General features: G+C 38.1%; 2 protein-coding genes across 3 annotated transcripts; one reads left to right on the top strand and one right to left on the bottom strand.

The window, feature by feature from the left end:
- Positions 1 to 9: 9 nt before the first annotated feature.
- Positions 10 to 15,984, bottom strand: LOC147181097 (importin-13-like). 2 transcript variants are annotated; one of them, XM_086078454.1, is made up of 21 exons: positions 15,567 to 15,984; positions 13,209 to 13,334; positions 12,518 to 13,143; positions 11,137 to 11,277; positions 10,446 to 10,587; positions 10,202 to 10,368; positions 8,600 to 8,720; positions 8,208 to 8,283; positions 7,744 to 7,925; positions 7,637 to 7,663; positions 7,427 to 7,561; positions 6,172 to 6,318; positions 4,467 to 4,547; positions 3,293 to 3,430; positions 3,126 to 3,222; positions 2,995 to 3,047; positions 2,848 to 2,917; positions 2,709 to 2,767; positions 2,537 to 2,626; positions 2,216 to 2,397; positions 10 to 230 (listed from the first exon to the last, which is right to left on the bottom strand). In XM_086078454.1, exons 1-21 carry the CDS (start codon positions 15,669 to 15,671, stop codon positions 137 to 139), a joined length of 2,859 nt encoding a protein of 952 aa, XP_085934580.1. In that variant the 5' UTR covers positions 15,672 to 15,984; the 3' UTR covers positions 10 to 136. The 2 variants fall into 2 exon arrangements, with proteins under 2 accessions (XP_085934580.1, XP_085934571.1); XM_086078445.1 differs by having other exon boundaries at positions 8,136 to 8,283; positions 15,567 to 15,982.
- Positions 15,985 to 16,036: 52 nt separating this feature from the next.
- Positions 16,037 to 23,093, top strand: LOC147181096 (uncharacterized). Its single transcript, XM_086078642.1, has 6 exons — positions 16,037 to 16,097; positions 16,223 to 16,415; positions 18,796 to 19,005; positions 19,118 to 19,288; positions 20,354 to 20,520; positions 20,679 to 23,093. The coding sequence occupies exons 2-6, from the start codon at positions 16,352 to 16,354 to the stop codon at positions 20,721 to 20,723; spliced, it is 657 nt and encodes a 218-aa protein (XP_085934768.1). The 5' UTR covers positions 16,037 to 16,097; positions 16,223 to 16,351; the 3' UTR covers positions 20,724 to 23,093.
- The last annotated feature ends 401 nt before the right edge of the window (positions 23,094 to 23,494 follow it).

The raw sequence follows: 23,494 nt of genomic DNA, 5'->3' as shown, positions 1-23,494 counted from the left end.
TATTCTACTTTGAAGACTTGTCATGAGTAAATCCACTCTTCCTGTTATTAGTTAACAAATGTCCAACATTTTGTTTCAAGTCCTCGTGTTTGTTTGAATCTTTCTTCTTACGGAATCTCACGGGACGAAATGTTGGCTAGTAGTCGCAGTGTCCGGACCCCTGCAGCCCTCGGCAAAGCAGCGAGAACTCCTTCACCATTTCCTTCACACGACGATTGTTGCTTTGCTCCCTTGTGCAAACAAACATTTTGCTTTTGTAAAATCAGACTTTGAGCCGGTAATGCATGATCAAAATATAAGGCTTGAAAAACATGCTTTAGGAATTACTGCCAAACCGATTAATCGACAGATACTAGTGCTTTTATGTATTTATTTATTTACATTAATACATTACAAGACTAAAATAACTTCAAACATGCTTCACGATTTTTTTTTAAATTGGTTAAAGATAATGGTGTTCAGCCGTTCTTCCTTATATTATATATTTGCACCGAAGTCATGTGATCACGTGACTGCCCTATGACAGATGGCGGAAAAAAATTATTGTAGAATGGAAGTGGACGTGACCCGGAGCGGCTTAGTGACTTAGCAACTGTTATCTTACAAATTAAAAGTTATTATTGCCCATAGAGCCATGAAATCTACTACTTCAACCAAAGTTCGCCTGTCGGTCGAAGTTGCACATTTAGTCGGGACTCGTAGAGCGCGATATTTACTTAAGTTGGAGATCGCTAGTTTGAAAACAGACCCTTACCTTCTGTTTCCTGCTGTTTTTACCAAGTTAACCAAATCGGCAACTTCGCCGAAATTCACAGCGTACGACATATATATCATAATGTAGTCAATGCCGTCTCTTCTTACACCGGGGCTGATTCAAATCAATTATCAATCAACGTCTTTTGTCTTCACTAGTAGGTATGTGATAAAAAGCAACATTTGGTTTACTCCTTTGTCTGTACAACCGACCGGCACAGCAAGATATGACCATTTTATAATAATAATAATTGATTAGATGAACGACTTGAACGACATTCAATACAGGCAAGTGGTTCTTGTGCCGTCCAGCGTCCCGGAGGGGGCGTTCCCATGAGGGCGGTGACGTCACGTGCAAAAGGTCAATTTAAAAAAGGTCACTTTTTTGTCGACTTCTTACTGATGTAAAGTTAAATATGGGCAATAAAAAAAAAAAAGCAAATGTGTTTTAAAAGTCACATGTTTTGCCTGTAATGTATATATTTATAGTTATTTTAGTCATTTGAATTTTTTTTATTTATTATTAATCGGCTGATTTTTTATATTTTTTTCATTACTTTTCTTTCTTTCTTTTATACAATAACCATTACAAGATTAGGTGAAAGATATTGAGGTTCAAACATTCCCCTGCAAAAAAATGGCTGATTTATTAATGTATTTATTTATTTACACAACCTATTACGAGACAAAGATAATGACGTTAAACCATTGCCACACGGAAAAAAATCAGGAAAAATGTTTTAAAAATTGTTAACACATTACAATATTTAAGAGATTGCGTTCAGTGGCGTTCACACACTACCTCTAATTAAAAATTTTAAATATGATTTTTTTTTTTGCAGATTTCTCTCTCTGATCTGAAGTTTAACAAATACAGGCAATAGAAAAGTCACATGTTGTGCCTGTATTGTTGTAAGCATTAAGGAACCAAAAAAGGCCATTTTATTCTTTTGATTTTGATTATTATTATTATTATTATTATTATTATTATTATTATTATTATTAAGAATTTTATTTTTTGCACTAAAAATAAACCCCCAAAAACAGAATTTTATTCTGTAAAATATCAGAATTGGCTTCTTCTTTTTTTAAATGCATCTTAGTCAGACTCTATTAGGAACACCTGTACAATCCTAACAATTTCCATTCAAAAATATACTATTATAACGCTGATAACGGTCACTTAATATTACAAAAAAAATTGGGTGTGATGCAAAGCACACCAGTGAACTGACAATTAACACATTCAATGCAGATTTTTTTTTTTGTCATTTCAGTTGCATAGAGCTGCTTGGCAACATACTTAGCTGTTTTTAACAAAAAAATAAATATGACTTGCTTACAAATTACATACATGCGGTGTTAATAATTACACATTTAAATTTGGGGAAAAAAGCTCAAATATTCTTCCCAGATGCCATTTTATTTAGCGAAGAGCAGTTGAATTGCTCAACTGATGTACCTGAGGAGCTGCTGAGTGAAGTTGCGTTTGTGCTCCGCGGAAACGTGCGCTGAGGGGAATCCTGGCGACTGGAGAAGTTCTTTGAGCCACTGGGCCAGCAGAACCGGACAGTGCCTGCTCAGACTCAGAAGCACCTCCGAGAAATAATCCGTCAGGCTGCGAGGAGATCCGCCGCCAACCGCCTGAGACACACACACACACACACACAGAGGCAACTCCCTCAAAATACTTTTACTTAACTTGTAAAATAAATCAGATGGCATGAGAATGGTTTGACACTTGATTTCTCAAGCCGGTTAACTAAATACGAATGGGACTGACGTGCAGGATGGTCTCTGTCAGCAGCTTTCCGTCCCTCTGCAGCACCTCGCCAAAGGACGACGCGTCTTTACAGCGAGACACAAACTCGCTCTTTCGTCAAAAGGACAGAAACAAAGACAGAATTGTCACTGAGCATTTAACCGTGCGTTATTTCGACCTAACTTGAACTTACAAAGAAGAAGCTGGCTGCTTTAACTGTGGATGTTTCAGGAAATTTAAGTGACAAAATACCTGAAAATGACAAAGGCAACCATTTTTTTTCTTTCTGTGTAAATGTGAAAGTGTTTTTTTTTTGTACGCAAATTACTCACCGCAGTAAAATAGCGCATTCACATCCAGACGATCAGATTCAAGGTACAAATCGGGTTTTCTTTTAAGAATCTATACACATAAAGTTTGGATGTGAAACTTTGAAAGTGATGCAGGAAATGTGGCGCCTTCCAACGTTTCCAACCAACCTGAGCATGAAGGTGCATGAAGGACTCCGCAACATCAGGATGATCCCGGATGCCTACAAAATCGCAATATTCATGAAAACAAAAAAAAACAAAAAAACACTCACTTTAAAAAAATAACAAAATAAAATCACCTTGTTGAAATATCGTCAGCGTGGAAGAAGTAAGAACTTTAAGCAGGCTTTTAATGGACGACACGTGGTGTTCGTCTCCAGCAAAGATAAGAACCATCTAAGTACAAGAGAGCATGTTTGTAGTCTTGATGGTGTTTCCTTTGGTTCTGTCCAAAACAAATAAATACCTGAGACGCCAGGTCCAGCGCTGATGCTTGCGGGAAGCTGTTGTAAATCTGGCCGAGCGTCTCACTCAGCTGGGCGACCAAGGGTCCGAAATCACTTAGGAGACTTCGAATGGATTTATCAAATAGTCCACATATTGCCTGCAGAGGGGAGGGGGAGCGCTGACGTAATCATTCGTGCAAGTGGAGACACACAACAATATAAAAACAAGGTACTGATAAAGATTTATTGAGGCCAAAGCCAATTCCATTAGAGTAAAATTCTGACTGAATCGATGAATCAGCCAATTAATTAACAAAAACATAATGAATAAAATAACTTTTTGGGTCCCTTAACACTGACAATAATAAAGATATGAAGCACAGGCAGAACTTTTGACGGTTTTACATGATTGTCCTTTAAGATTTGTTTAACAACAGAGAGAAGTTGGCCGATTTTTTTTGCCAATTTTTAAATATCATTATCTTTGTCTTATGTTGTAATGTGGAAAACTGTAAAGGGGAAAAAAATGGTCCAATTTAAAATTGCTAATATTGGTCGATTAAATCAGCCAGTCGATTCATTGGTGAGGCCCAAGGTTATTAACCGTACAGTTAATGACAACGAACAACAAAATGTCAAAAAACAAAACTAGAATTGACCAAATAAAATACAAATGAAAATGCTTTAAAGAAAAGAAAGAAAAATAACTGAAACAGCATTTTATGTTTATAAAACTATTTTAAAATAATTTTGGCAAAATTGTCCTTCGTTTTTTAAAAATTATTTTATTTTTTATTTTTGGGTCAATCAATATCATATGTGAGCTTTCAGGAGACATTTAAAAATATATTTTCTTTGGTATTACTGTTCGGCAGTACAGAAGAAGATTGAAAAGTCATTTGGAAATTGTCGTTTACTTTATTACACAACACTTAGCGATCTTTTTTGTTTGTAATCGTGCACTCAACAAATACTAAAAAAATAAAATAATAAACTTGCTGTACAACTAATTAAAAGTAAAAAAAAAAAGTTTTAAGTGAAAACAAAATCAAAACTAACTATCCAAAACTATAACCCTGGTTAAGCCCTAATAATTTATTTCTTTTTATTTGAAAGAAAAACAACAATTTCACTCTACTAGAGCATGCAGGTGTACCTAAAAATGTGAAGGCAAACATTTCTATGCCTTCTTACCTCCACCACCTCAGAGTCCTCCAGCCATTTGCTAAGGATGTTCTGGATCAACGTGTACACTTGCTGTAGTACAACCACAACCTACACAAAACAAAAATATCATATTGTGGCATATGGAAAGATATTTGAGCATTTATTTGATATCCTTGATGATATACAGTACAGGCCAAAGCATGCGTAAGGCAGTTGCTAACTACTACTTTTTTTGTTTGGGCAAGGTAAATAAAAAGAAAATTAGATTCCCAAAAGCGAGGCTTGAAATCTAAATAAGATAAAAAGACTTATATTTTACCCCTTGACTGACCTTCCGCCGTTCTACGCATCGTATAAATGTGATAGCGCGTTAGAATTTCTGGTACATTGCCAGATGACGTTCGTTTCCGCTCCAACTCTCGAACTAAATTAAATGGCTAACGCTACTATAAAACTGTAGTATCTATTATTTCTAAATATTTTAGGCACATGTAAATTGTGCTTAACTGTGCTGTTAGTAGGGCAATACCTTTGTCCAATCACATTCCTCGGATAACCGCCGCCCTCCCCCTGCCCTCCCCCGCACAGAAACGCCACTTCCGTTAGCGAAATGTGGTTGTGTTTTGGGGTTTTGTGTTTTTGCGCTTACCTTTTTGTGTTTTGTTGTGTGCGTGTGTTAGTGATTTTTTTTGTATTATATTTTGTGTTTCTTTTATTTGTGTTTGTGATTACTTTTTAGTTTTTTTGTTTTTTTTTGTGGGTTTGTGTTTTAGACTTGTATTTGCGATTACCTTTTTGTTTTTGTGATTTTTAAAAAATTGCTGTTGTTTTTGTTTTTGTGCTTTTTTTATTCGGTTTGTGTTTTTTGGTTTGCAGTTGTGTTCTGTTTTTGCGTTTTGCACTTCAGGGCCACCGTAGATAACTGCCGATTGCAGTTACTTTTTTGACACGCATCTCAAATGTCAACATATTTAAAAAAAAAAAAAAATCACATTTTTCTCAATCCAAATATTAATGGTTTTCCCTAAAGTCAACATTTTTTCACCCAAAAAATCCCCATTCATTCCCATTTAGGCCAAGTTTTCCCCACAGGTTGTTTATCGTGCATTCCAATGGAACATTCGACATTTCACATTTACATCATTTACATTTTAAATTTAAGTCATTCAGTTCACCTTGGGAATGATGTTCAATGGCCAAAATTCCTGCTGACTAAAAATGTATCATTTTCACTATTACAATACCCCCCCCCCCCCCAATTTATTCCCTATGACACTTTCATCAAAACAATCGGTTTGATCCCAATTGACATTTAAATCCTTCGGCTTATTCAATTTGCATGCCAACAATTCTGATTTACAATTATTATTTTTTTACATTTTCCTAAATAAAGTTCCACCTAAAAAAGATCCTGACATTCAAGAGAACAGATTCCCATCATTCTCATTCCGTATTCTAAATGTTCAGCTCATTCAATTCACTTTGGAAATCCTTTTCAACACACAAATGTCCATGCCCTGCAAACAATTCCACATTCATTCCCAATGACACATTCAAAAAACATTAGTTACATTCAACATCATTTCATATTATTCTATATCTTTCAATATCAGTCCATATTTTTGAATATCATTCCACATTGTTGAAAGATGAGAGATGCGTGTCCTATCTTTTGTCTCTTACGGGTTCACATTTTCCCATGACAATGAATGTGCGCCTCAACTGATCTTACTGGGTGGTGTGTGGTTCGAGGGCGAGGCAGCGAGGCGCAGGCCACTCCCTCGAAGCTGTCTGCTTGTCTGCTGATGTCCAGAGCGGCGACGAGGCTGGACAACATTCCCAAGATGTGAATTATTGACGGTTTATTGGCAGGATCAACCTGCGCAGAAAGAGACACACAATATATTTGTATTTTTTCTACAATATTGTAAATTGAATATTATAACGATATCATATTAAGACGTTTGGAGATCATTGCATCCCTGTTGATAGCATTTATATTTTTTTATTTAATACAGTTTACAGTCATTTGTAGACAAGAACTAAAACTACTCGGCATTAATTGAATGTAAACAGACATCACAATGCACTACTCTGCAATTTCCAAATCCCGAAGGCTGCAATTTGGAAAGTAAAAAATATGATTCATTGCTTCATTTCGGTTGGTAATTAAGCCAACTTAATTAAGCGTATTTTTTATATTTATAGTGTCTAGATCAGGGGTGTCCAAACTTATTATTGAGAACCACATGCAGAAAAAATTGAAGGATGCAAAGGCCACTTTGAATTTATTTGTATTTTATTTTACCAAACACATTGAAATCAAACAATCAAGCAATTATTTATTGTTTATATTTTGTAGTTATTTGGGGAAAACTGCTCCAAAACCATTTGGGATTTTGGGATATTTTTGGGGTGGCCTCGGTCATGTATCCCTGTAGACTCAATCCACAAACAGACATAAACTGACCATTTTTTTAAACAGGTACTTGAGGATTATTCATGCTCAGAAATCAGATCTTGGCACAGAGCAGAAAGTGGAGGAAATCATTTTTGCTTCCAAAGACATCATCAAATATTAAATCGCAATCTCAGTTGTTTGTTTTTAGGCGGGTGGGGTTGCAATTTTATGATTTTTCAATGCCCTGGATTGGCTGGCAACCACTTCGGGGTGTACCCCGCCTACTACCCTAAGCCAGCTGGGATAGGCTCCAGCACCCCTGTGGGCCGTGACCCTTGTTAAGAATAAACGGTTCAGATGATGGATGGGTGGATGGGTGGATGGACAGACGGATGGATGGACGGACAGATGGATGGATGGACAAATGGACGGACAGATCAATGGATGGACAAATGGACGGACAGATCAATGGATGGACGGACGGACGGACGATTTTTCAAAACTGCGCCACTCTAATTCAGACCGCCGTCATAATCTTTGTGCTTGTTTGCCAAGTCCATCAACACATTCTCTATTTTTAGCTCACCGCTTCTTGGGCCAGAGTGTCCAGCTGCTGGATGTGAGGGCTGATGAGCGAGTGAAGTTTTCCCAAGATCTCGTCGGCCGGCAGAGCGGAAAGCAGGTAGCCCAGAGCCTGCATGAGCCACACGCACTGGCTGCTCTGCACATACACCAAATCCAATCACACATGCTTTCCTCACTTTTGCTACACTCACTTTGAGCTAACTTCACTCACCTTGTGGATCTCTTTCACCAGCACATCCTGCAGAGTTTTATGTATTATTATTATTATTATTACCTGTATGGATGTGATTTAGTCAGCAGTGCGAAGTCGTGTGTGACCTGCGACACGGCGAGAATGTCCCGAGCGAAGGACCCGAGATTGTGCCGACACTCCCTGCAGATCCTCTTCAGAGTAGAAACACTGGACACGGACAGCTCGGGCCTAGCAAGACCCTGGAGCACCATGGGTAACGTGCCCCCGAGCATCACCGGGTGGTCCGCCAGCCACTCGGCCAGGGATCCTTAATGACATTCACAGACGCAGTACAGTGATACATGTGCTTGCTAACAGTACATCTTAAGAAAAAGAAACAAGTTGATGTAACTGTAAAACGTGAAAAAGTGAAACGTGACTTAATTGCTGTCATTTTCAGTCGTCATTAAGTCTTTGCAATGGATTTCCTCAAACTAACTCATCAGGTTTTACAGTGCACTATTAGTAATCCACGCACCAATTGTGTACATGACTGTGTCGGCCAGCATGACATTACTGATGTTGATTCTGGGGATCAGGCCAATCAGACCTGGGATCACATCCGAGTAGTTCACATCGATGGTCTCGGCTATGGACTGGAAGCCAAATAGCAACGCTTCTGTTTCCTTCAACAAGGAAAGTAGAAAAGAAAATGAAAATGAGGATGGAACTATATGGATGAGGAACTAACACATGTATTGGGACACTTAAGCGAAGTAAAAAAAAAAAAACTCATTTAACTCATAAATGCATTTGTGACGTCTATAGACGTCAATGGCAGTGAACGAGTTAAAGCTGCCTGCGGTTTCTGAATTTTGCGATAAAGCATAAAAAATGCCAACTTCAAACAGCAGGATACCTGTTATCAGAATTCCAATAATGTATGCTTCATCTACATCTACAAAATGTATTATTTATGGCAGTGGTGCAATTATTTACTACCTGCCATTCTGCTGACTTCTGGGGGTCCATCAGCTGCCTGCCCAAGCGGTCGTAAAGGTTACTGAGCAGCTCAGCTCCCAACATTTCGTAGACATACATCAGTGTGTCCGAGATGTCCACTCTGGAAGGTAAAACAATTGATTTCTTGTAAAATAAAAAATAAAAAATAAAAACGAATAATATTAATAATAATAATAAATATTTGTTTAAATAATAATAATAATAATGATAATAATAATATATATATTTTTTTTTAATAATAATAAGAAGAAGAATAAATAAAATGTTTAATTAATGAAATGCAATGGAACCGTTTTCGTCACGTGTACAAGTACAGAGCAACAAAATTCAAAAAAGGTATTTTAAACCGTTTTAAATCATGTTTTTTCCCTTTTAATTATTATTATTTAAATTTTTATTATTATTATTTTAATCTTCCTTACGCTAAATGTTTTCATTAACTCCCAGCCACTGAAGCAATCCCCTTCACTCCCGGCTGTTTTACTGGATTTTGCAAGGCAATATTATATTATATTAAATATATATATATATATATATATATATAATACAATATTGTGTTCTATTGCTATAAAAACATGAAACCTACCAAAAGAAAGATTAAAGTATTTTCTTTCATCAGGAAAAAAAGTATATTTCTATCCGTTTCCGTTTTTCAGCAATTAGCACTAGAACATAGCTAAGTTTCATCATTATTCACAAATCTATTTAGAATTCTGAGTAATTGAGAATTTTTTCAACATGGTCCTGGTTCATTTCCTATGCTCTGCTGCCACCTGCTGGCTGTTTGTGTAATAAATACAATTTATTCAACCGTTCTTTGCAGTTGAGAGGCTGCATCAAAGCCTTCTGTATGCTCTAACATACAAAAAAACTTATAAATACGTCTTTGGGACACTTACATTTTTTTAAATAGAACGTTTTGGGGAGCAAATGAGTTAAAGTTTGCTGTGTAATGTTTTAACATTGTCAATGTATGTTATTTTAGTAAATTTTGTAACCTTTTGTTTTCTTGCTCTGTTAACTAAACTACTGTGTTTGTCGATGCTTATCTTCTTGTGTAAAGCACATTGAGTTTCCTTGTGTCTGAAATGTGCTATACAAATAAACTTGCCTTGATTTAGTTAAAATCATTCCATGTCCACTCTGCAAGGTAAAACAACCGAATCCTTGTTAAAATAAATAAAAATAAATAAATAAAATAAAATAAAATAAATGTTTTTTTTTATCAATGAAATGGAATGGAACCTTTTTTGTCATTACATGTACAAGTACAGAGCAACAAAATTCCCTTAGTTACAACCCTTTCAAGTGACATAAAAAACAATGACCAACAGAGGGACAAAGAACAGAGAAGCCTAAAAGGTCGCCAAACAGCGCCCCGATTTTCTTTGATGGAAAGGAAAACACAATGGAAGGCTAAGGGGAAAAATGTAAACATACAAAATGTATACACATTTCAAACTGGGAAAATGCTCATTAAAACTAAAGTGTTTTCAACCATTTCATGCCCTTTAATGGCTTTCTGAAGGTAGAAATGAACACCGCTGCCATATGTAAAATTGTTCATTTCATCTGTCTCACCTGTAGATTCTGAACTGTTCCTTGTCATCACAAGTCCAGGAGGTGTACTCTTCCAGGGAAGGATAATGAGATTTGTGTAGTAACACATCCACCAGCTGGAAGTAAACGGGCCTGTAGACTTGCAGATAAATGACTTGCTTCTCCTCCTCAAATGACAAGATGTCATCCTGAACACAAACATAAGAATGATGCAACTCGTGTGAAAGGTTTGCAGGTTTCCAGCAAGTAACAGTTTGGTCCCCACCTGTAAGGTGTACCAGAAAGTGAGTGTGAGGGAACTGGTTGTCTCGCTGATCGGGTACTGGCCAGGAATCCCGGTACAGAACAGAATCATGTTGACCAAGGCCAGATACTGCTGCCAGTGCTCCACCTGCTCCAGCAACACCCTGTCATACACATACACGACTCTTAAGAACATTATTACCATGATATATTTGATATTTAACGCAGAGTAATAGCTCTTATTATTATTATTTTATTATTTATATTTTTGTATATTTGTTTAAATATTTTGTTTGTATTTTTTTAATTTTTTAATGTTTTAATTTTTTATTTTTTATTATTAATTTTATTAATTTTTATTTTTTTTATTTTTCAATAAAAGAGTAATTCCCCTAGTCACAACCAATCCAAGAAACATGAAAACAAAAATGACCAACAGGGGGAGACAGAGCGGGAAGCCTGGCGGGTTGCCTTTCAGTAAACGAAAAGAAAAAACATAAAGAAGGGGGAGCGAAGAAAACAAGGACCAAGCCATGCCGCTATAAAGGGGGGCACAGTATGGACCTGGAAAAAAACCTCAGCCACGTAAAGCCACGTAATAAAAGACATTACAACAGAACTCCAAAACTTGCATACTAGCATGTAGCCATCCTAAACTCCGTTGCACATAACAACACACTGTGCTGGCAATCAAAGTGGTTTTGTGTGTGCACCTGGAGTGCGTTTCACCCATAGCGACGGCAATGCGGCAGATCCCATGTGAGGTCTCCATGTCCCCTTCTTGAGCTGCAGACTTTAGCTGATCATGGAGACCCAACACCAGCGGCATTAAACTCATCAGAGCATTGCTGTACCTGCATAAATACAGATATATAGATTATACAGATTTGACATTTTACTAATTTTCTTAAATGACAATAATATGTTATATGTGACCTCACTAGTCTAAACATGACATTCTGATTAATATTACATTTGTGGAATATGGGTTATGCAGCAAACTCCAGCCGTTTTTCTCCATCTCAGGGGGCGGCCATTTTGCCACTTGCTGTCGACTGAAGATGACATCACAGTTGCTCAGGGGTCAGGCAACAACCAATCACAGCTCACATGCTTTCTGAAGCTGAGCTGTGATTGGTTGTTACCTGAGACCTCAGCAACTGTGATGTCATCTTCAGTTGACAACAAGTGGCAAAAAATGGCCGCCCCCTGAGATGGATAAAAAACGGCAGGATTTTGCTGCTTAACTCACACTCTAAAAACAGGTGGGCAAAAAAATAACCCAAATTGGGTCAGAATGGACCAACCCACATTTTTTTGTTATTTAACCCAAAAATGATTAACGCACAAAGCAACCCAATTTTTTGTACTGTTTTCTGGGTTATCTATGTGACACATCTTTTGGGGGTACTTTAATAACTCACTTGAATTGGGGCAAAAATTAACGGACCCAGCTTTTTGAGTTATTTAACCCAAAATGTTGCAAGCAATCAACAGTCCACAAAGCAACCCAAAAACTGGGGTTGTTTTGTGGGTTATTTATGCGACCCAACTTTTTGACTAAATTGAGAAACCCAAAAGTCGGGTTGGTCACTTTTTTAACCCAATTTGGGTTATATTCGTCCCAACTGTTTTTAGAGCGCATATTCCACTAACGCAATATTAACCAGAATGGACCTATTTAGACTAGTGGGGGTGCATAGGAATATAATACTCGTGATTTTTTTTTGGGGGGGGGGGGGGGGGGTGGCGGGGGTTGACTTCCCCTTTAATTTAATTGTAAAACGAATTAATAACTGAGCAGTGTGTCATTTGTAGTTTTCTTTCTTCTGGTATTTTACGTGACTAGTGCAGATAGAATGGAATGGAACGCAGCCGCCTTCCGGTCAATCGAAGCGGCTCCCCTCATTCCTGTTAAAATCAGGATGGTCAAAGCACACACAGTGCTTGACTGTGCATGAATTCGGTTTCTCCATTATTCTCCATATTATCCTGACAACCTCGGGAATTTTCAGAATGTTTCCAACTCAAATTCACTTCACATACACACAAGGTTCCGTCAAAACTATGCAGTCGCAGTGCATGTGTGCTTACCTCTGGCAGTCAGGTTGTGAGATAGCGTTGACAATCGTCTCAACGGCCGTGTCAAACAGCTCTGGGTCGGATAAAGTGGCGAAACAATCCTGAACCAGTTCCTGAGTCTCCCCAAGCGGCACATCCAGTCCCACCCAGCTGGACAAGCATCGGAGCACCTTCTCCTTCACCTGCTTGGACGAGTCCTGGCTTTGGAGGAGCTGACGCAGCAGGGGACAAACGGCGCTCCACTCCCCGACCAGGGCTTCCCTCAGCTGGCCGCGTCGGCTCCGCGCCAGCCGGCTGCTCTGAAACTCCTCCGGCAGCACAACCAGGAGCTCCAGCAGGGCCAGGCAGTGCTGGTGAGGGTCCTGCTTGGCCTTGGCACCTTCAGGGTTTTGCGGTTGGAAGGCTTGTACCATGTCAGCAACCGGCTGCGACCACACGTGCGGAATTAAGTTTAGCGCCATGGAGGCTAGCGCGACACATAGCCTGGTTAGGACCATTTTGGGCCCGCAGGAGAAGTACAAAATGTGGGAAAGGAGCTGCACTCTCAGGTGCTCAGGTTGGTCTGCAGGCAGGTCGCTCCAGTGAGAGGAGATTTTTTTGTGGAGGGTGCTGGCACCAAAAAACTGCACCTCTGGGAGCTGGGGACCACACAAGTAATGAGCGTACAACAAGCGTGCCTAAAGTTTGAAGGAGATGGTCAGACCTTGTCTGGGCCGAGCAGGGCCCAGCAGAAGTGCCACGCCTGCGCAGACGCCTGGGCCTGGCTCAGCCACTTCTGGGCCGCATTCTTGCGCTCCATGTCTGGCTCGAAATACAGCTGGTAGAGAGCCTGGAAAACAAGTGGGGCTTTACAGATAACTTACAGATACGTTTGAATGTAATTGCGTGAATATTCATACTGAAGGTCCATTTGATTGAAAAGGGTACCGACATTTTTTTTGTCATAGTGACTAATCCAACGCGCACTGTGCTAGCTATTATTAGGGAAGCATCTGCTTATAGTTGGTATCATGTTACAAAAATGTCTGCTGGGCCTTATCTCCCCCACACTGTCTCTTTTAACTGCTTTTGTTTTGATCTTGAAATGTTATGTTAAACTATATTGACTCATTCACTGCCATTGACGGCTATAGACGTCAAAAATTCATTTGAACTATTTCTATTAATTGAACATTTTTTTCTCCACTTTTCTTAACAAGAGTATGAAAACCTAGATTTTTTTCTATTGTGCCTTTAGAACAGATATAATACCTCGATTAATAACAAAATAAAAAATGTCATCACCTGATGAAATGATTATTAAAAATTAGTGGTGTCTGGCAATTAAAAAAAAAATCCACTTTTTTTTAACAAGAGTATGAAAACCTAGAAAAAATATTGTACATTTAGAACAGATGTAAAATGTGTGATTAATTGTGAGTTAACTATTGAAGTCATGCAATTAAATCCAATAAAAAAGATTAATCGATTAAAAAAAAAGAAAATATTATACAAAATTAGGGGCGTCAGGTGATTAAATTTTTTTATCGTAATTGAATCGCATGACTTCACTAGTTAACTCACGATTAATCACACATTTTTTATCTGTTCTAAATGTACAATAAAACAATTCTAGGTTTTCATACTCTTGTTAACAAAATTGGAAAAAAATGTTTTTGAAACATTTTTGACGTCTATAGCCATCAATGGCAGTGAATGAGTTAAAGCCTAGATTTTTATTTTATTGATTCGATGTTTTCAGCACATAAAAGAGAACAATAATTAAACTGGAGGTGGTATTCAGTATTTTATCTCCTTAAATCATTGTAGCCCAAAATAACAAGAACATGCATGACTAAGTTAATGTAGTAGCGTAACTACCAGCCTTTATGTCAATGCTAATGCTAATGTCATTCTATTTCTTTTTCGTCATGTCAAAAAAAAAAAAACTATTGTGAACTATCAATACAAAGACTTGAAATCTTTTTATTTTTATTTTATTTTATTAATTCAATTGAGAGGCAATACAGCATACAGAAAACACATATTTGTTCTCTAATGTCTTTACATTAGCGATATAGCTGATCATATTCAAGACATGAAATCTTAACGCTGTCATTATGTAATTAAAAGATGTATCAGTCATTAAAGTCAAGCATACTAATGTAATGCGTTTTATTGTATGTATTTATCCTGGTAAATCCATTGAGATGCCAAAGAGAATCAAACACAAATAGATAAGACTACAAACTGCACAATGTGATGTAGTTATGCAATACCTACACGACATTACAAATGTAACGTTAGTATTTAAGTAATAATGTGACAGTATGTAAAATAATATGATTTACATATTTATTTTCCTTTTTCCCCCATCTAAGAAACTTGGGGCGCTAAATTAGCGGACCACCAGGCATCCCGTTTGTTATTTGTCATGTTTCTCAGACAGGTTGTGACCGTGACGACAGATTTCTTGTGTGTGTTTTTGTTTTACATACTTGGCCAACAAATCTGATCAATGCCGAGACGGAAAAACAATGCAACGGTATCATGCATCAACATTCTTAGTGCTTACTACATATCCAATCAGATTGCCATATGAGTTTCCAATAGTGGTGCCCAAAATATTTTCATAATATTACAGTGTCATGTTTTTTTTTTTTTTTAATCCAGTACAGGATATTTAAGTTAAGCACAGTTAAGTGGTATTTATCTTTTAAGTCCAATACATTTGCATGCATTCATTTACAAGAGGTTTGTTTCGGTACAATTTTTACTTAACATTGATGTGCAATGCATGATGTTGAAGTGGCTTACTGTATTATCAAAAATACATTTAACACTTTTTTGATGAAAGCTTGGGCATACTACTCTTTTAATATCGATCATTATAGAGGGACTTGGCGATTTTAGAGCTGGTACTTGGTGAAAAAAAAAGTTTGAGAACTACTTCTGCCTTGCTGGAATTCCTAGGAACCATTGCTATGAAAATTAGGCTGCAGTTAACTAAGCTTCATGGTCTATATGTAAATTGTTCTATATTTGTCAGCATTCAAAATCAAAACGATGACAAGCAACTCACCGCCTCCACATTTTCCACTGTCAACTCCTGCAGGTCGTCAACATTAGTTGCACTTTCCGTCGAGTGCAACACGAAGGTCTCTCCATGTTGCCTCTGGATATCCATTCGGAATCACTCCTGAGAAAGAGGGATAACCAACTTGCTCAAAAGCACACGCAGCCCTCTAAAGAGTGTGAAAGCAAGCAGCCAGAGGACACCGAAGTGTGCCTGTCAGCTGTCCACGCTGACACGTGACCACGCTGACCTCTTGACGGACTTCAAGTCTGCCTCGCAAAAAGCGATCTTTTTATATAATAACAAAAAAAACAAATATCGTTAATTGACGAAGGTGCATTTATTTTAGCGCAACATGCATTATAGATAAAAGCTGCAACAACAACAACAACAAAACAGCGGTCATGTGCGTTGAGCACGACAGGCGCGCTTCTGACGCACTCGCGTCTGATTGGCTGAGCGTTTATGCATAAGCAGGAATCAGCAGCTCGTGCTAAGCTTGCAAATTGCTACATGTCGTGGAGTGGCGAGTAACAGGTGAACATGCGAGTAAAGTATAAATACTAAAACACTAAATGCCTTTTTCTTATTGCTGTGTGCGCATGTGTGTGCGTCTGCACGAGACCCCACCCATCCCCTCCTCTTCTGCCCGACTCCCCTAGGATATTTTTAGCCCGGATGATGTCCCTTCACGTATCACGTAACGGAAACAAGCACCGATCAACAGAACCGAGCCGCCGAGGAAAACGCAACCCGGTGCACTTCGAAGTTGCTTTCTGCAAGGGAATGAGATGAAATCAGCTTTTCTTTTTGGATTTGTGATGGTTTTGCTTACCGGTTCATCCCAGGCAAGAGGTGGGAGTCATCGCGCCGCGGTGTGTGCGCGTGTGATGATCGATCGATAAAATGATGCTGGTTTTACAGTCATTTGCTGATTTTATTCCACGAAAGGGAAGTTCAAGATGTGCCTGTAAACATCCAATTTAGCCGATCAGAAGCTCGGCATGTTATGTTGTGTAGAGTCAATGTAATGATTTTTGGCTTGGTGTACTATGCAATCTCACAATTTTAATAGAAACTCAACAAGCAACTGACACATCGATGCTGAAAGAAACTTAATGACTTGAACATTTATAAGATTGCATTTGGGAGATTCAAAAGCGATGGTAAATTAGAAAAAATCATTAACATATATAACATCTTGTTCCCACACTACGGGAAAAAGCAACCAAGCCCTGTGGCCAAAGCAAAAATCTGTAAGTAATTGATACCACACAAAAGGTTTAAAATGCCCCAAATTGGCAGTTAAGCATTACTTTTGTCTAAATAAAACTCCTCAAAATTACGTCAACATTTAACTCATTCACTGCCATTGACGCCTATAAACGAACATCAAAAAAAAATTAAACTGTTTTTATTAGTTTAAAATTGTTTCCACTTTTGTTTAAAAAAAATTAAAATAATATTTATTTATTTTTAAAGAAAGAAAAAAAGAAAAGATTATCAAAAATTAGAGGCGTCAGGCGATTATTATTTTTTTAATTGTAATTAATCGCATGACTTCAATAGTTCTAATGGTAACTCACGATTAATCACAAATTGTATATCTGTTCTAAATGTACAATATTTATTTCTAGGTTTTTATACTCTTGTTAACAAAAGTGGAAAAAAATGTTAAACCAATAGAAATAGTTCAAATGATTTTTTTTTTACGTCTATAGCCGTCAATGGCAGTGAATGAGTTAACTTTGGCACTAAGAGGCCCCTAAAAAATACTTTTGTGGCTTTGGCCTAAGCACACACACAAAAAAAGCAGTGAATAGGTGAGCATTTTAGCAAATAGCAGAGGAAAAGGACCACCTCACCTCTCCCCTCCAGGAAAAAAAAATAGATAAAGAAAAAATAAAACGGTTCAATTTTAAACATGTGATTAGCATTATGCTACTCTGACATGATTTAAAAAAATGAGCATTGAGATTACATATTGCACAAAACTTTCATTTGATGCAATGTAATTATTCTCTAGTGCTATGTTGAACTAATTGTTATTGCTAACTCACCATCCAATATTTAAATTCCGTTTTAATTCAATCCACTTTCCTATACACATTCACCAAACCCTTCTTTCTTGAAAAATAGAATTATATTGTTTTGTTTTGTTTTCAAATTCAAGCCATAGGTTGGCTATAGAGTTTACTGGTGAACAAAATGAAAAGGGCGAGTAGCCTTTTCATCAAATCTGGCTCCTTTAGCGTTTGTGCTGGACTAGAATTGCTCAAATAGGCATTGCAACTCATGCAGTGAGGATGCTGATTCCCGTCACTCAACTCGACTCAAACTTTATTTATAGAGCACTTTAAAACAACAACCGCTGTTTTCTTAAGATGGAACCCAAAGGCAGCAGATACAATGAAAACAGCAGAGGCCCTAGAATTGAACCCTGTGGAACACCATATGTTCTGTGATACATGTGATTTCATATTGCACATGTTCATCCGACCACTTTCTTTTGTTTGCTTGACATATGAAGGGATTACAATAATAAGGAAATCACACGACGTACCATCACAATAGTCGACTACTGAGCGCACCAAACTCTCTGCAGCACAGATTGGCCGAGCAATGTTGCGTCATCACCTGCAGCCAATGATGGCCAAGCAGGGCTAATCATCCTGAATCGCTTGAGTCGGGTGTGTGTCCGCTGTGGTTCGAGACAATCCAGGTTAACTCATTCACTGCCATTGACGGCTATAGACGTCAAAAATTCATGAGAACTATTTCCATTAGTTTCACATTTTTCCCACTTTTTTTTAACAAGAGTATAAAAACCTAGAAAAATTATTATTATAGTATATTTAGAACAGATATAAAATTTGTGATTAATTGTGAGTTAACTAGTGAAGTCATGTGATTGATTACAATTTTAAAAAAATGATCGTCTGATGCCCCTAATTAAAAAAAGGAAAATAAAAGATTATTAAAAATTAGGGGCGTCAGACGATTAACATTTTTAATTGTAATTAATCGCATGACTTCAATAGTCACTCACGATTAATCACACATTTTATATCTGTTCTAAATGTACAATAAAAAAATTCTAGGTTTTCATACTCTTGTTAACAAAAGTGGATTTTCTTTTTTTTAACTAATCGAAATAGTTCAAATGAATTTTTGACGTCTATAGCCGTCAATGGCAGTGAATGAGTTAAGAACCACTGTTTTAATTATTCTGCAGGTCAAAGTGTTGCTGGGCCTCCCGCTGTCACCCTGTCAACCTTCTTAATGCGTCACGCTGGTACCTCAGAAGTTCCCGACTTGCTACAAGGTCACCTGGAGGACGTCCCGCACCAAACACACGATCCTGCAGATGTTAAGACAAACGCTACAGCGGTTACAAGTCCTTCAGATTCTCTTTTCACCACTGCTCAGCCAGGAAGTGAATCAGGTGAACAAGACAATCGTATATGAGACCTGGAAACATTTACAGTACGAATTATAAAGCCATGTTTGATTAAGATTTGCTATGAGTAAAAGTGTGTCTGGATGGCCCCTCTCAGCCGCTCCACACAATCTGCCATTTTCTCATCTCGTGCATGTGACCGCAACGGAGGGCAAACATGCCTCCACTCAGCCGCACTCAAGGACCCCGTGGAGAGCATCAAGCCACCGGACCCCCGCTGCAGGTCAACACCCGGACGCCCCCTCTGAACTCAACATCGGCGACGAAGGTACGCTAACCCACAAGTGTGTGCGTAATGTCCAAACACAACACAATAATAATCAGGCTTGGGGAGTAATGGAATACATGTACCGCCGTTACGTAATCAGATTGCAAAATAAATGTAACTGTATTCCATTACAGTTACAGGAAAACAAAAAAAAACAATCAAATTACAGATACATTTATTAAAAGTGGGGATTACTTCGAGGGATTACAATTACGGTGAGAGAGTGCGAAAGAGGGCGAGAAAAAGAGGGCGAGAAAAAGAGGGCGAGAGAGAGAGAGAGAGAGAGGACAGAGAGAGAGCGTGCACGCCGCGCGAGTGGGACCGTTGCTACATGTCGGGGAGGTGGGAACGAACGAACTGACTCGTCGCGTCCTCCACACGCGGCCAGTTTGAAAAAAACTTCACGGACTGTGGGAGGAAATGGCGACCGGTATCAACTGGAACTTACTCGGAGCGAAAGTTTGCGCTGAGAGTCCAGCAGCATGCTACGCGCTGTAGCTTCTTGCTAGCTAGCCCGCTAGCCTACAACCATAATGTGAGTTACACCTTCCAAACAAATCTTCCTCCCACCAATTCACTCTTTAAACGGCTAAACTTGTGACTGGAATAAAAGTTAATTTTGCAGTTGATGTCACACATCGTCATCCTCATTGGATGACTATCTATCAAACTGTGAGTTGTAGTTGCTTTCAGTGACAGTTCGAAAACAGCATATGGCCATCGATCAATCAATCAATCATTTAATCAATAGCCTACATGCTTTTTAATTACAGAAGGATTTATGCTATTTGCACGCTGCCCGAATCCCTATCACCTGCAAATAGCAGGGGCACATTGTATAGAATATATATTGTGGTGATATTTATTTAGATTTTGTCTTCATGAGCATACTCAATATTGGAGTAATCCAAAAGTAATCCAGTTACATTACTTTAATATTATGGTACTTGGATTATGTTACTAATTACATTTTTTAGCAGGTAACTTGTAACTGTAATGGATTACATTTTAAAAGTAACCCTCCCAACCATGATAATAATATTGATGTGAGCATTTTCCACCTAGACCTCAAAAGGCAACGGCCGAGGTCTTACGCTGCTCTGGATCCGTTCCTTGCTGGGCTATTGTCGGTTTTCATCATCATCACTGCTATGGTCTTCATCGTCGTCTTTCTGCGCTTCCGTCAGCAAACTGATCAACCCGAGTTCCGTCGGCTCCAGGACATCCCCATGGTAGGTCGCATACGCACTGGGTCATCAACTCAAATCGGGTTTGTTTTACTTTTAAAGTAAACCACAAAAGCTTTCCGGTACACGTTGCAATGGCACACATCTATCTGGCCTTTGTTTACTTTTCCGATCAAGTATGTTGTTTTGTTCCCTTCCTCCAGGATGACTTGATGGAGGACACGCCCCTCTCCAGATGCACTCACTGATGGAAGCGACGCTCACCTTTTCAGCAAGCAGAAACCAAAACCAAAAGGAACAGCGGCATGCAGGGCTGGATTGGCCATCTGGCATACAGGGGAGACGCCTGGTGGGCGGGTCTCTTTTAGGACCGATGCAGTGCTTTTTAATGATTACTTTCCTACATTTTACCCCAAGAGACTGGTCGACCAGTCTCTTAATACATTTTGAATTAGGGGTAGACTGATGTTTTTTCCAGGGCCAATACCGATACTGATTATTAGTAGTCAAGGAGGCCGATAACCGATATTTCAAGCCGATACTTATTTGCAGTAGGAGAGAAAATATTAGCATTAAAAAAAAATCTTTTAATTTTAAACACAAAGAATAGACGACCGCTTTTTGTTAAAAAAAAAAAAAAAAAAACTTGCAGGGAGCTTCCAAGGTAATCAGCATGTGTTAAGCTAAATTAAAAACTAAGGAAGTAAATAGTTCTCTAAAGTTTTCTACTGTAAATAAAGTTTTCCAAAATTTCAACATAATTTCTTAATTTTTTAAAATATTTTGTTTTCATTTTTAAAAATAAAAATTAGTGTTGTTCCGATACTGTTTTTTGGCCTCCGGTACCGATTCCGATATCAAGCTTTGCAGTATCGGCTAATGCCAAAGTTTTTTTTCTCAACATGAAAAAGCTGTCCTGCCATTGGTTCAGAGCATTCAAGGGCCAATAGGATATCTTAGCTTGGCATGCATGTCACACATCAGTGAATGTCGTGCATGAGCAAGACACAAGATGCTGCATCCAAAGTCAGAATTAATGGTATCGGCATATTACTTGTTAGTACTCGCCAATACCACTGTAATAATGCAGTATTGGGGCCTCTGCCGATACCAGTATCAGTATCGCAACAACACTAATAAAAAGTGTAGGAAGTTTCCAGTGTCAGCATAATCTTTTATTAAGTGGAAATTTAAATACATCCATAAATGAAAAGTTCCCTGTATCTCACTGAGCAACAAATGCATGCGAAATTGCGAACGTAGCTAATTGAGGGTTTTCATCAGGGTTCGTAAAAGGCTCATAAGATCTTCACACAGTAAAAAATTGTCTAAATAGGTTTGAAATGTTTTTGCCAAAAGTAAAACATGTCTGTGAACATCTTACAAATCCTGATGAAAACCCTCAATTTCGCTACGTTCGCAAGCATACACCGCTCAGATTCAGATTTGTCAAAATGCAGATGCCGATATTTGTCAAAATGCCAAATATGGGCCCGGCCGATAATCGGTCTATCCCAATTTTGAATTTAGGTAGCAAACTGAAACGTCATCAATAAACAACAGTGGCAGAACTACATGAGTTAAAATGCCAGGGCCCATTTTTTTCGTGTGCCAATCCAGCCCTGGCAGCATGCAAGCGCTCTGTGGGCGACTTCCTGGGACCGAGAACCCGTGTCATTTTTTTCCCACAACTTTTCCCTTTTTTGTCTTGAGGCAACTTAGTCGATTGTCTTCTTCCCTGACGGACTACTTCTCTACATACAGCTCATTAACCTGAAACATCACAAAAGGGGATGCGGGGGTCATCGGAGGTCATGACATGGCTCACAGTTGCACGAAGTCCTCGACCCAGGTCAGCTCAGGTTTATGTAGTGAACGAAGCATGACAATTTATTATGATCGCGTAGCAGACCAAATATTTAAAAAACGCACTTTGAGAAAATGTCGCCACGGTGTCTTAAAATGAACGAGAGTTCTTCTGGAAAATTCAATTGGAAAGGTTTGTCCTCCCAAACTGTGGTTTTCAAACTGGGGTCCCAGATCTGCAAAATAATATAATTTTGCAAAAAAAAATTGTTTGCAATTAAAAGGTTAATTGGCTTAAGGGGAATTATGAGGTCTTCTCCAACCTAAAATGCTTGCGAACCCCTGCTCTAAAACAACGCAAATGTTCTGGAAAACTCATTTCACTCTTGCACTTGAAAGGAAATATCTATGTAGCACATACTCACATATGCCAATTGCTTCTTTTCTTTTCTTTTTATCATTAAAACGTGTCAACTAATAGTGTCAACATTCCACATTACCCTTAAAATGTTAGCAAGGTAGAAAACGCCCATATTGTCGATTGTGTTAAACAGAGACAAGATGCTTCTGTAGAAAATGTCGAAGCAAAATTGATTGTTGAATGTTGCACATATTGCAACCTCTATTTTTACTAGTTGAAGAATGATGCAAATGTGCCAAGCCATTTTTATTTGATGATATTTTACTTACTATTAAGTGCCAACAGTTATCTATGATATGAAGCTATTGTGTACTAGATGTCATTGCTATGTGGATGTTTACTAATAAAACAAGACGGACTTCAAGGTTCCAATTAAATGCAGATGATCCACGCACTGAGGTCCTTGGCCTGATTATTAACTCATTCACTGCCATTGACGGTTATAAACGTCAATTTTTTTAAACTATTTCATTTAGCTTAACATTTTGTTCTACTTTTGTCAACAAGAGTATGAAAACCTAGATTTTTTTATTGTACATTTAGAACAGATATAAAATTTGTGATTAATCGTGTGTTAACTAGTGAAGTCATGCGATTAATTACGATTTAAAAATAATAATAATCGCCTGACTCCTAATTTTTAATAATCATCTCGTCAGGCGATTAATTACTTTAATTGTAATTAATCGCATGACTTAACTAGTTAACTCACAATTAATCACAAATTTTATATCTGTTCTAAATGTACAATACATTTTTTCTCTAGGTTTTCATACTGGAAAAAAATGTTAA

The sequence above is a fragment of the Leptonotus elevatus genome, chromosome 1 (genome assembly GCF_054856555.1).
Source record: "Leptonotus elevatus isolate MCC_2025b chromosome 1, RoL_Lele_1.0, whole genome shotgun sequence".
Classification (NCBI taxonomy): Eukaryota; Metazoa; Chordata; class Actinopteri; order Syngnathiformes; family Syngnathidae; genus Leptonotus; species Leptonotus elevatus.
The sequence above is the reverse complement of the archived record's forward strand: the minus strand, read 5'-3'. Positions and strand labels throughout refer to the sequence as shown.